At 42.6% G+C, this 13,075-nt stretch overlaps 1 protein-coding gene across 2 annotated transcripts; it reads right to left on the bottom strand.

Annotated features, from left to right (window-relative positions):
- Positions 1–10: 10 nt before the first annotated feature.
- Positions 11–11,173, bottom strand: LOC121569588 (dnaJ homolog subfamily C member 7). Of its 2 annotated transcripts, none has more exons than XM_045209666.1 (14): positions 11,078–11,173; positions 6,426–6,514; positions 6,163–6,287; positions 5,797–5,910; positions 5,517–5,591; positions 5,282–5,400; positions 5,007–5,160; positions 4,636–4,800; positions 3,289–3,380; positions 3,060–3,133; positions 2,664–2,810; positions 2,275–2,427; positions 1,672–1,755; positions 11–1,545 (listed from the first exon to the last, which is right to left on the bottom strand). In XM_045209666.1, exons 1-14 carry the CDS (start codon positions 11,149–11,151, stop codon positions 1,508–1,510), a joined length of 1,503 nt encoding a protein of 500 aa, XP_045065601.1. In that variant the 5' UTR covers positions 11,152–11,173; the 3' UTR covers positions 11–1,507. The 2 variants fall into 2 exon arrangements, with proteins under 2 accessions (XP_045065601.1, XP_045065602.1); XM_045209667.1 differs by having other exon boundaries at positions 1,672–1,752.
- Between the last annotated feature and the right edge of the window lie 1,902 nt (positions 11,174–13,075).

Genomic DNA, 13,075 nt, shown 5'->3' with positions numbered 1-13,075 from the left:
AAAGGGACAATTGAAGGGGGAAACAAGGAGAGGCCTACTTTATTTACATGGCTGTTGGATAAAGACTCCATAGTCAAGACTGTTGAGGGCTTCATGAGAGTGCACCAAGAGATCTTAAATAAAAAAAAATCTAAACCTCTACCATCCACAATGTCATAGCAATTGTATGATAAGCTCTTTTTTTATATTAGCTGCACAATTTAAACAGGGCAGTGGAACTGAATAGTTGAATACTGCTAGGGTCATAGCCCATAGACAACCTATACATTATACTGTGGTATACTTTTAAACAGCATGGGAAAAATAAGATGTTAACTCATTTGACAATTTTCCTAGACACATTCTAGATAACCCCAATCATAGACTGTATACATCATTTGTGTGCAGTGAGTGAGATGGTACTTACTGTACTGGTTGACTGAGCGGTGGCTTGCGTTCAGCATACTAGGGTACACAGGCAGTAAAATATATAAACGTCTACACAGTATCTGATATATGGCAAGCACAACCAAATTCATTTCCTGAGTTTGTGCCAAAAGGATGTTGTTCCTTGGTGCCCCTTTTCAGTATTTTCCATAATAGAGGAGCATCCTCATCTCCTGGTAGTGGCTCTATGAGACAGCCAATTTACAATAAATATACATAAAAAGAAAACAGTCAAACTATGAACACAAATGAACACTTTACATTTCAGTAAAATGTACAATGCAGCAACCGGTGAATGGCAACATCGAACATAAAACCTGTGGTGAGGAAGCTGACCACACGATGGCAACCCACCTGGCATAGTACACCAGCACAGCCATCTATAGTCATCTTCTGACTGTACTTAAGCAGTAGTTTATGGATGTAACTCTATTTACCCCAGGCTGTTATGGAAAATAAAATGAGAGCTAACTGTTCATATAACATGATGAAATGGAGACCACTTTCATTAAGCAATCATCCACAGCTGCTAAGTCATCTTTTGGTTGTTGGGTATAGAAGTAGGCTGCCCACAACATGCAAGTTGTTCAGTTGCCCATGGTATTTTGCACCATTAAATACTGGGCAAGATATGCATGCTTTGAATACTGCTTGGACAGTAGGTCAAGTGTAGGCGGATAAAGGAGGTTTGTAGGTCCCCAGGTTTTTCTCAGATTTCCCCATCTTGAAGTCACATCTTGGCCTGAGCCTTCAGAAGGCCAGATATCTGCACAGTCCTGTTTCAAAGTTCCATTATGATTCATACTTTTATGGGCCAACGTTCTTTTTATACAAATCGAATTTCAGTGTTTTTATTGTTTGACAAAATTAAATAAAATATCCAAATAGTATTAGTCTTCTATGGATCCTTGAGTCATTTGTTTGTTGCATGATGTGATTTGATAGCGTTATTCGTTCAGGTAATGACAGAGGCCAACTGAGAAACAGCCAGACAAATTAAAATGAGGGTGGAGTTGGGGGGGTGAATCCATTTGAATAGAGTCCATGATTGAGCTACTGTATAAGTACTTTTATCCTCCAATTAACCAAACTGGAAGAAAAAATTTCCTGGTCCGGATGCTGCAACATTAAACAAAAAAAGTGTCAATTGTTAAACAGAATCTGAAATATGCTGAATTTATTATTTGTTAAATCATAAAAATTTGAAAAAGTACTGTTGTTTCCTACAGCTGTTTGTATACATACATTGATTAGCTTCGAAACTATAGCCCTGGCCGCCTCCACCACCACCAAAGAATGCCTTGAAAATGTTGTTGGCATCAAAATCTGCTGGGGACAGAAACACATGAGGATCAACATCACAACTGAGGGAAACAGCCAGTACAATCTTACAAAACTAACTGTAAAATGAATGTGGTAAACACCCGTTTACAGCTCTGAAATATAAAATGTCTGAACCCAGTTGGTGTTTTAATCAAGTCAAGTCAAGTAATAGTGAGAGTAATTTAGCACCTGTTAAAGCTGAAATACTTTTCACCCCAGCACCTTTGTTGTTGTTTTGTTGATGAAACAGAGCAGAGGAGCAGCCAGCATCGTGGTAAAATAATAATACATCGCAGTAGATATTCTGCTCTTCTATCGTGCGTGAACTGATGCGTTTGATGTAACTTCTTTGTTGTGGTAATTTCACAAACGGACGTGGTAGTTTCATCCAATAACGGATTACAGCTTTAAAACAGCCTAGGATTTTAAAAAATCTCGGAAATGTCCCTAAAGCAGCCCCTCTACTTTCCATCCTCCCCACGCCCTCCCTTGAAAGGGGTTCCCCTGCTCATCTCCAGTCCTCACCTCCCATGTTGCCTGTGTCGTCCTCCAGATCGTGACCACTGTCATAGCGGGATTTCTTCTTAGGGTCAGACAGCACGGTGAATGCCTCGCCCACCTCCTTAAACTTCTTCTCCTCTTCCTTCTGAACCTCAGCACTGGCCGAGCTGTGACGGTCTGAGAGCGAGAGAGAGTGAGAGAGAGTGAGAGAGCACGCGAGAGAGAGAGCGAGAGAGAGCGACCAGGGCCATCAGTCAGGGGAAATTAGAGAAGAAAAGTACAGGAGCACAGAGAGACTGAGTTAAATGTTTTGTTTTCCCTTTGCATTGAAATACACCTCCTGACATATTGCTTATATTATAACAGTAAAATAGACTGGATAGTTGAACTGAGAGATGGGCTCTCTTAGCTACCTGGATGGTGCATGAGGGCCCGTTTGCGATAAGCCTTCTTGATCTCGTCCTCGGTGGCGTTCTTGTCCACTCCCAGCACCTTGTAGTAATCTTTCCGCTTGCTCTTCTTCAGCTCCAACTGTGCATTCTTCAAGAGGTGCTTGTGTTCTAAGGAAAGGAGTTCAGAGTGAGACGACACCAATAGTATTAATAACCAAGAGCAGTTTGGGCACCGTAGCAGCAGGAGGAGCTATACTCTAATTCCAGCCCTCAGAGACAAACACCTCAGACATTGTGTCATAACAGGGTGTGGGGGGAAACAGGAGTGTGAAGCAACAGGACCCAGACAGAGAGGTAGCGTGGTTGCTGGGATGGAGAGAGGGGTGGTTGAGTCACACTAATGAGACACAGACATACCTTTTGTTTTCTCCGTCTGGTAGACCTTCTCATAATCCCTCACAGCCTCATCGTACTCCTCCTTGTCCAAGTAACTGAACACACAGAGATATAGAAACAAGCTTTAGGGATCATAAGCATATCCAATCAAATTAATCTCCATATAATAAACTATTTATCTTACATATTCTTGCATGCTCAAATAACCACTATGAACATATTGTTAGGAAACTAAGATTGATTGACGTACCACTGCGCTCTCCGTAAATAGGCCTTGATGTAGGTCTCATCCAGCTTAATTGCCTTTGTGCAGTCTTCAATGGCCTGGTCTATTTTTTTCAGCTTTGAAAGGGAAAAAAAACAGAAATAAAAGAGAAAAGAGTAAGGGGACTGGGGACTGTGTAAGGAAGCGTGTGACAGAAAAAAAAAAGAGGGAAAAAAAGAGGAGAGATGCTGGCCTAGTTCTAGATAGAGAAAATGAAGCAAAGTGCAGAGCACTGCTAAAAATACACAGTAAGAGGGGCCTCACTGAATGAGAGGTGTGTGAGTGTGAGTGTGTGGCAGGCATCTGTGCATTGGAGAGTGTGTGCGCACGTGTGAGAGAGAGAGAATGCAAATGCCCATGCAGAAGGCCACCTTCACAGCTAATACAGTAGCGCTACATTGGTCCATATGAGTGACTTCCTGGAGGATTTACAATCTCACGAGCTACATGCTGCCAGGAGACATTTTGAGCAGAGTTATACAGATAGAAGGCCCTATAAAATATGTGTTGCGGATGGAATCACGGAATCCAGACATTAAAACAGAATTCAACAACATTCTAAAATGTATTGAACTTATTAGAAAATGCATTAATTTGTCCAAGATTATTATAAACATGCATCAGTGATTCTGATTTTATTTCAACTTTCTGAATCGGCCACGGCACAGGAATGCCCGTTTGTATGTGCGTGTTTGTCTACCACTTTGTGTAGCCGTTAGCAATGATCTTCTGGTAGATGGAAAGGCTTTCCCAAAAACCTTCAATTAAACATTTACTACAAAGTAGCTTATGCCAGCCTACCTGGCAGAATGATATCATGGATTATTTGCAGCAATCCAGTAGCCATTTGTTTAGCATACTCTGCAATCACATGAGTCCCTAACTTGTGCACAGTTGAATTAAAGGGTAACTACACCCAAAAATCTAAATTTCTTAGATTTTCCCCAGACCTCAAAAGTGGTCTCCTGAAAATAATATGATATATATATATATATATATATATAAAGTGATTTGGAGAGCAAAAACTGAACCCTGGAAAAACTGAATTTTGGAAAACGACAGAATAAGGCAAGAAAGAAATGCAGGGCCCTACAGGTATCAAATATCAGCTGCCTGGCTGAAAAGGCCAAACAACCACAGTATAATCAAACACAGCAATACCTCATTTGCAAGCTTACAGAGAGCCTTTTAATGAAGACGATCTAAGAAAATATTTGGCCGAAGGGAACTGGGGACCAAGATGGCAGAAACACTGTGGCTGCATAAGACAAGATAACAAGGTATGTCAGATAAGAGGGGTTCTCCTCCTGGTGCTGTGTGTTTGAGCCTCACCTTAGATCCCACGGTGCCCCTGTTACAGAAGAGCTTAGCATTGGTTTTGATGTTGTTGGGGTCTATGGTCAGGGCCTCAGAGTACAGCTCGTAGGCCGCATCATAGTTCCCATCCTTGAAGGCCTTGTTCCCATCCTCCTTCTTGGCTTTGAGTGCTTTGGCATTCTGGGTGGAAAAGAGACAGCACTTAGCAACCTCTGCAAACTTAATGTGTCAGCAAGCCAGTAGTGGAGACAGAATTGGTTATAGTGTTCTGTGGCTTCCTCTTACAAAGGAAAGGATGGAGGCAATTAGTCCACATTAGCATCATTATTGGGCAGGTTAGTTGAGTCTAATTGCAGGGCTAGAGTCCTGGTGGAAGGTGGACTCACTCTGCAGGCCAGGCGAGCCTTCTCATGGTCAGGGGCCATGCGCAGGGCCTGGACAAAGAACTGGACAGCCTTGTCAATACAGTCCTCATAGTACAGACAGAGACCACGGACGTACAGGGCATCGCCATTAGTAGAGTCCATCCGCAGGATATCACTGAGAGAGGAAGATAAAGAAACAAGTCTTATATGACAACATGCATTTCCAATGGTGTGCATCAGCTAGGGAAATTGCCTTTATTGAATGGTTTTCCAGGTTCCAACAATGTCTTGTATACCTGGCTACCGACTGGGCCTCTGGGTAGCGCCCCAGCATGGCCAGACACTCTGCTTTCAGCACCTTGAACCGATGGCAGGCTGAGGCTGACTCCAGGGCACGGTCCATGCAGAACACAACCTGCACAGTCCAGAGAGAGAAACACTGTCATATCAAATCTAGCACCAATCTGCCCATTCCCCCAAATAAGGATAACAATTTGTTTGATAAAAGACAACATGCAGCCAAGAGCCTACCATCCTGAAGTCACGCTTTTCAAATCCTATTTCAGCCATCTTTTCATACTCCAGGACGGAATCTGCATTCTTTACCTGGAAATAGATCCAAACATAAGTCAAACTTATGCTTTTATATAAGGAAGCTGCTGCCTGATGTTTTCCTCATTCTAAGCAAAACTCATGGAATATCTGTCACAGTTAACAAAGGATTTCAATTACTGTAAAGCAATTAGCTCTTTACAATGCATTGCTGTTAGGACCTAGTCTGCCAGACTGAGACTGTGTCTGTCTGACCCACCTCCTGCTGTGCCTGGCTGTTGTCAGGCTCCAGTTCTAGAACCCTGTGGAAACAGCGGCTGGCTGCCATGGCGTTGCCCAGGGACAAGTGGCACTTCCCCTCCCGTAGATGACCCTTTGGGAAAGTTGACTCACAGTTAACAGGCTGGAACACTGACACAGGCAGGGAGAGGGAGGAGACCCACCCAAAAACCATGACTCAGATCTTTCCATTACCTTACTGTTGTACTCATCCAACTGCCAAATGTATTCTTGTATTGTGAGATGAGACAAAACGGAAGGTCTGACTAACTTGTCTGCCTAGGTACAGGCTGGGTATTCAAGGCTTGCTACTCAAGGTGGTGCTACGTCTGGTGGTTGACCCTACCTTCATGAAAGTGTCGTCGAGCCGCACTGCCTGCTGGGAGTCCTCCAGCGCCTCTCTGTGCCGGCTCAGCATCATCAGCGTGGCCGCCCGGTTTCCATAGTAACTGGCATTCTTAGGACACATGTCTGTCGAGAACACAGTGAAAAATCACTCACCATCGTTAACAAGAATAGATTATCCTCTCACCCACAGAAAACAAACATGTTCCCCCTCTCTATAAAGAAGATATCCTTTGCAGTTGATATCACTGATGGAATCCTTACCTATGGCCTTGGTGTAGTAGTTGAATGCTTCAGAGTAATCCTTCTTGATGTAGTAGGCATTACCTTGCTCCTTGAAGCTCTCCGCTTCCCTGGATGACACACAGAGAAATAAAAGACAAAGAAAGAGCTTGAGAATGAGGCTATTTGTTGACATTACCCAAGAGAGAGTTCAGAGTGAAATTGCATAATGACAGGGTGTAGGGATGGGCATGACTAATCGAGTTCTCAAACTGACATCAAAACTCGATCTTTAACCAGAGATAAAAAAATACTGTAGAACTATTTGGTCAATTTCGTCTTGAAGACAACGTTAATTTGCTTTGACTCTAGTGTTCCATTTGTACAACAAAAATGTTTACCAAGCCAAGCATCACACAGTTCTGCTCCCTAAATTCCCTTTCCCCGCTGTGTCTCGCTCACTCAATTGCGTTCTGACCGCTCCCTCTACACACGCGTTTTGGAATAATTGCATCATTTTCCGCTTAGGCTACTTTGTCACAGCCACAAAGTCAAAATTGGCTATATCATAAAAATACAAATGAGCTATTTGGTCTTAACAGTTAGGCATACCGTTAACAGTGTGGCCTTTTCCCTTTATTCTCACTTTCGGTTATTTGAAAATGAAATAATCTCATTTATTATCAAAACAAGCCATAGAAAGTTGGTTGCAATTTCAGTTTAATCCACCAGAAAAGACAGAACATATATTAATGGTTAAACTCAAATATACTAATTGAGTTTTAAAAAATGGCAAATTTATGTCAATTACATCATAAATAGGACTGGTGGAGTTGTCACACATGCAGCTGGCAAAAATATATGAAATGTCTGCTCTAACCAAAATTACAACCAACTAATTGCAGCATTACCGCAAAAACGGAAGAGGCAAGTGGAAGGGGGAAAAAGTAAGGAAATAAAAAAGTATACCAGTTTCACTTAAGGACCCAAAAATTTACAGCTGTGCCATAATAGATAGCAAAATAGCTGGGAAGAGATTTGCGATGTACCAATTACATGGCACATGGTGTATGAACTGATACGCAAAACGATGTCGGATTCAAAACTTAGAAATTGCCAAGAAACTGAAGATCTCGTACAACGCTGTGTACTACTCCCTTCACAGAACAGCGCAAACCGGCTCTAACCAGAATAGAAAGAGGAGTGGGAGGCCCTGGTGCACAACTGAGCAAGAGGACAAATACATTAGTGTCTAGTTTGAGAAACAGGCGCCTCACAGGTCCTCAACTGGCAGCTTCATTAAATAGTACCTGCAAAACACCAGTCTCAACGTCAACAGTGAAGAGGCGACTCCGGGATGCTGACCTTCTAGGCAGAGTTGCAAAGAAAAAGCCATATCTCAGACTGCCCATCTTAATCTTTTACTTTTATTGGCCTGTCTTTCTATTCTGGTTAGAGCCAGTTTGCGCTGTTCTGTGAAGGGAGTAGTACACAGCATTGTACAAGATCTTCAGTTTCTTGGCAATTTCTCACATGGAATAGCCTTCATTTCTCAGAACAAGAATAGACTGATGAGTTTCAGAAGAAAGTTATTTGTTTCTGGCCATTTTGAGCCTGTAATCGAACCCACAATTGCTGATGCTCCAGATACTCAACTAGTCTCAAGAAGGCCAGTTTTATTGATTCTTTAAATAATATAATATGCCATTTAGCAGACGCTTTTATCCAAAGCGACTTACAGTCATGCGTGCATACATTTATTTGTGTATGGGTGGTCCCGGGGATCGAACCCACAACCTTGGCGTTACAAGCGCCGTGCTCTACCAGCTGAGCTACAGAGGACCAGCACAACAGTTTTCAGCTGTGCTAACAATTGAAAAAGGGTTTTCTAATGATCAATTAGCCTTTTAAAATGATCAACTTGGATTAGCAAAGACAACGTGCCATTGGAACAGGACTGATGGTTGCTGATAATGGGCCTCTGTACGCCTATGTAGATATTCCATTAAAAATCTGCCTTTTCCAGCTACAATAGCCATTTACAACATTAACAATGTCTACATTTTATTTCTGATAAATTTTTTAACAGTAGTGTATATAGTATGTGCAAGCTGGAAGTAGAAGCCCAAGTGTTGTTTTCCATTAGTTTACTCCAATTAGGGGAGGGGTGGTAGGGTTAGGTGAAAATAAAGTAAAATATATATATATATTTTTTTTAATATGGGGGATTGGAAATGTTGCAGATAATTACATTGATGGAAGCTACAATCTGCAATATTAAAGCTGATCGACCCCCTAAAAATCTGGCAGGGTTTATGACTTTGTGGCTGTGGTAACTAACGTTAGTGATGACCCTACTTTGCAATTAGAAGTGGTTAGGCTAGGCTATTACCCCCCCTAAACATAGAAAGGTTCCACACTGAAAATATGCTAAAACATTAGTTTGATTAAGACAAAGAGCATATTTTAATCAGAATCATTAAGCCTAGGCCTACTCACCAAACAGATGCCATGGCCAAAATTCATCCCCATGCAGTGTTCAACGTAGCATTGTTAATCCATTTGGAAAATTCCAAGGAACAGGCATAATAAACTAAAAGTAGAACGATTTTGTTTTGTAACTCTGAAAAATGTTTTTCAACTTGCCAAATTGCACCCTGTGTCTAATTATCACTGAGAATAACGGTTCCAGACGCAAGATGCAAATCACTTTGCACTATTCTGTTCCATTTTATTCTGTTATATTACATAATGTTTTTTTACTATAAAATAGGTGTCTTCACTGTGATAAGGGCTCAGAAAATAATAGCGTCTTGTCTTCTAAATTAACAAAACAAGGCTATGCCATTGCACAGCCATAGGCTTCTACACGCAAGCACCACAGAGCTGAGGTTACTACCTTTTTGAAGATTGAGTTCCACGATATAATATAACCAGTTGATATTACAGTTTCAATAAATACTTCTTAAATGGCACTTGTTTTTTTATTTTATTGACTGAATAATGAGGCAAATGTAGCAATTATGATTACTGTACTCAGAAAAATATCACGTGCGTTCTCGAACAGTCAAAAAAGGTCAAATGCCCATCACTAACAGGGCGTACTGTATCATCCACAGAGAAACAAAATAGACCAAGTAAATGTGAAAAGGGACTTAGAGGAAAACCTCGAGGTGCATTGGCGAGTAATCAATGACTTCATCCCAGCCCGTATCGCAGACTGCAAGGAGGTAGGTTATTACATGATACTGCATATTATACGTAACCGCTGACAAGCAAAACACAACTGACAATAATAGGATGAAAGGTCTTCTTTAAATCATAATTCACTCTGGTGGTAGACCAGGGCTAATCTAGGTCTAGAATATAGCCTATCAGATTGCTTCCTGAACACTGCTATTGCAGTTTCCAAACATGTATGCTGGAAGAGTTAACCTTGGTTTGCTGGTGGGAGAGGAGGGGGAAGGAGCTGTGCAAAATCATCTAAACATAGAAAGAGCCATACCAGCAGGCAGTGAGGGGTCTCATCCAATGGAAATAGAGGACCCGAGAGGTAGTGGCCACGTGGGTATTTTATGGGTAGAGCTCACAAACAGAGCAGCTATCTGAGCTCAGTGGGAAATACACAGAGGCAGATCACCAGGGAGCACATGGCAAGACAAGCCAGGGAGAGGGCAACTGCCATAGCTTTTTTTGGAAGCTTCGCAATGTTTCAGTTCAGATCACAATCAGAGCAAGAAAGCAGACAAATAAACAAAATTGAAAATAAATGCAATTTTCCAAGTCAATGCCTTGCCCTTGTAATGTTTCATGTTCTTGAGGAAACAAGGCAGTTACCCCTGTATGACCTGATCATAACAAATTAGTTGGTTGTTTAACTTGTGGCCCCCACTGTTGCCAAGAGGAAAGTTATGACATAAATACTAGGGGTGGGCATACATTAGCTAGGCTCAGAGTCATTAATATATGGATCTGGCTAGGCCTAGTTGACAACCTCGTCTAGTTAGGCCTAGTTGACAACCTCGGATAACATTACAGTAAATAAAAGTTGATCACCCTTCAGGCATACTAACAAGACCATGTCAGACAATAGTAAGTTACCTCATGCAAAGCCTAACTTACAGCTGTTGCTAAATCGTTCAGGTCATATAACGTCACTGCGAGGACAATCAGTGGGCGGAGTGGGGCTAGACTTTGGGGACTTTTCTGGCTCGTGCGTGGGTACATGGCAATAGTACTAACAACAGTTATCTACGTTAGCTAGCGAAATAACTAGTTAGCTAAATACATTTGTATAAAATTATAGAACAAAAACCATAGGCTTTGCGACCCAAATAGCTAGCTACTTAGCTAACGTTAGTTAGCCAACTAGCTAGTACTTTAGCAAGCTAACGTTAGCTAGCCATAACACACGTCGATGCAAACTGTCACAAACTGTGACTAACTTTGTTGGCTAGGTAACATTAACACAACAGATAAAGTCCACTTTATCTTTGTTCGTATGGATAAAAAAAAAAGATGAGAAAAACGGCTAACGTTAATTAGCTAACCGGTTAGCAAGGCCTACTTCCCGTGTGACACAAAGCAAAGGCCAACCAACACTAGCCAGACCAAGATTATAATAACATGACAATGGCACGAGAACACTCTTAAATCTAATGCGTAACATTTGTTACACATTTTCCGCAACGAACCTCTCCATTTCCTCGTCGCTGAGTATTTCCATGTCAGGATCCATGGTCACATCGCAGTCATCAACCGTCGCCATTTTGCTAGGACTGAGGAGGGAGGGGGGGTTGATTGACAGCTAGACAAGACAATCACTAAAAGTTAGTTCAGTATTTTTAACGGAAACCTATCACTAAAAGCTTCAGTCATGCAAAAGTTATACTTAAATCCGAACTGATTGTCTCACCCCATGTTCAAGAATGGCCTTTTCCCCTTTATAATGATTACAACCTCACACTTTCAGTTATTTGAAATAATCTCCGAAATATCACAATTTCTAAAACAAGCCATAGAAAGTTGGTTGCAATTTCAATTTAATCCTCCAGAAACGACAGAACAAATAATGCAACGAATATTGTGGTTAAACTGAAATATACTAATTGATTAAAAAAAACATTATTTTTTGATAAAAAAAAAAAGGTATAATCTTCGTAAATGATATCACAGGTAAGACTGGTGGAGTTATGTCGCACATGCAGCTAAGAAAAACATGGAAAGGTCTGCTCTACACAAAATGACAACCAAATAATTGCAGCATTACCGCAAAAATGGAAGAGGAAGGGGGAAAAAGTAAGGAACTTGTCTGTCAGCCCTGCATTAAAGAACATAATTGTAATATTCATATGTGTCAGCATACTGAATTGTAATTGGATTCATTATACTGTCATATCATACTGTAGCGACCCGCACAGACAGCTGTGTGTTATGTGTTAGGCTAGTAGATGGTTGTGTTGTACCTACCAGTACCCAGTGTTCGCGGGGTCCGACATGTCAATCAACCTGCTATCTGCCAATCACGGGCATCCTGGCGGTTGGCGGAGTGGCGTGGAGGGGGGTTGGGCAGGGGGATGGAGCATTGGAAGTTAAGACCAGGTTTAGCCTTTGTTCTCTCTCTTTTTACGTCTGGGCTTCACAAGAGAAGGTCACGATTGGCTTGTGGGTTATCTTTCATTTATTTGGCGTGGGCTACGGCCAAACAGTAGCCTGTGTAAAGTTGGTTTAATAAACCGTCCATTCGTAAACTCAATCCTCTGTCTGGACAGTTGTTCTTTTATGATCTAGTCAGGTCATTACATTGGTGTCAGAAGTAAAAACGTTGATAAAAGTTAGCCAGCTAGCTAGCTGACTTCTGTGGCTAGCTACCGTAGGTGAGAACGGGGGTTGAAGATGCTTCGAGGGAATCCGAAAGTGAAGGTGGAGGTAGGGGACGATTATGGCCAAGGAGGTGCGTGTGCATGGACGTCAGGGGTTCTGGCTGAGGAGATCGCCAGGGCATCGGAGCCCAGAGGCCGCTTGAGGGAGGGACGTTAGAGTGATGGCGGCTGAAGCGGGCATGAGTGCTTCGTCGACTGTGTTTCGCGTGATTCTGGTGGGCGGACCGAGGGGTGACGTCGACGCGGCGGGACGAGGAATCTGGGGCTCAGGATGTAAACAAACATGGCGGCGCCCAGTTCCCGGCTGCGTCCGTATCCGTTAAGACCCCGAAGTATTCCGGTAAGGCGGATTGGGAAGCTTTTCATGCTCAGTTTGAACTGTTAGCTCATTTTAGGGGTGGTCGGATGAAGATAGGGCACTGCAGTTGGCTTTATGCCTCACGGATGAAGCTCTGGCCTGTTTGATATTGATTAGCCCCGAGGACAGACGTGATTATGGTGCTTTAGTGGGAGCACTGAGGAGGCGCTATGGACAGTGTGTGACAGCCCGGGCTACTGCGCTCCGAACTGAGTAATAGACGCAGGCAGCCTGGAGAGCCTCTACGGGTGCTAGCTAATGACATTGAGAGCCTCTCTCGGCGGGCATATGCTCACATGCCCCCCTCCGTGCAGAGCGAGCTAGCACGGGACCAGTTCATACAGGCGCTCTCTCCTACGGAGCTGCGCATACAGACCCAGCTGGCTCATCCTGAGTCATTGCAGGTAGCCTTGGAGATGGCTTTGGAGAGGGAGCTGGTGTGGGCTGGGGCT

Source organism: Coregonus clupeaformis, chromosome 30, assembly GCF_020615455.1.
Source record: "Coregonus clupeaformis isolate EN_2021a chromosome 30, ASM2061545v1, whole genome shotgun sequence".
Classification (NCBI taxonomy): domain Eukaryota; kingdom Metazoa; phylum Chordata; class Actinopteri; order Salmoniformes; family Salmonidae; genus Coregonus; species Coregonus clupeaformis.
The sequence above is the reverse complement of the archived record's forward strand: the minus strand, read 5'-3'. Positions and strand labels throughout refer to the sequence as shown.

What these genes read in the sequence shown, in the direction of transcription:
- LOC121569588 (XM_045209666.1), bottom strand. Translation starts at nt 11,151, where the DNA reads ATGGCGACGGTTGATGACTGCGATGTGACCATGGATCCTGACATGGAA. An exon ending in TCGACGACACTTTCATGAAG is followed by an intron (nt 5,911 to 6,162) that starts GTAGGGTCAACC and finishes ACTTTCCCAAAG; the next exon opens with GGTCATCTACGGGAGGGGAA. An exon ending in TAGTTTCGAAGCTAATCAAT is followed by an intron (nt 1,546 to 1,671) that starts GTATGTATACAA and finishes TTAATGTTGCAG; the next exon opens with CATCCGGACCAGGAAATTTT.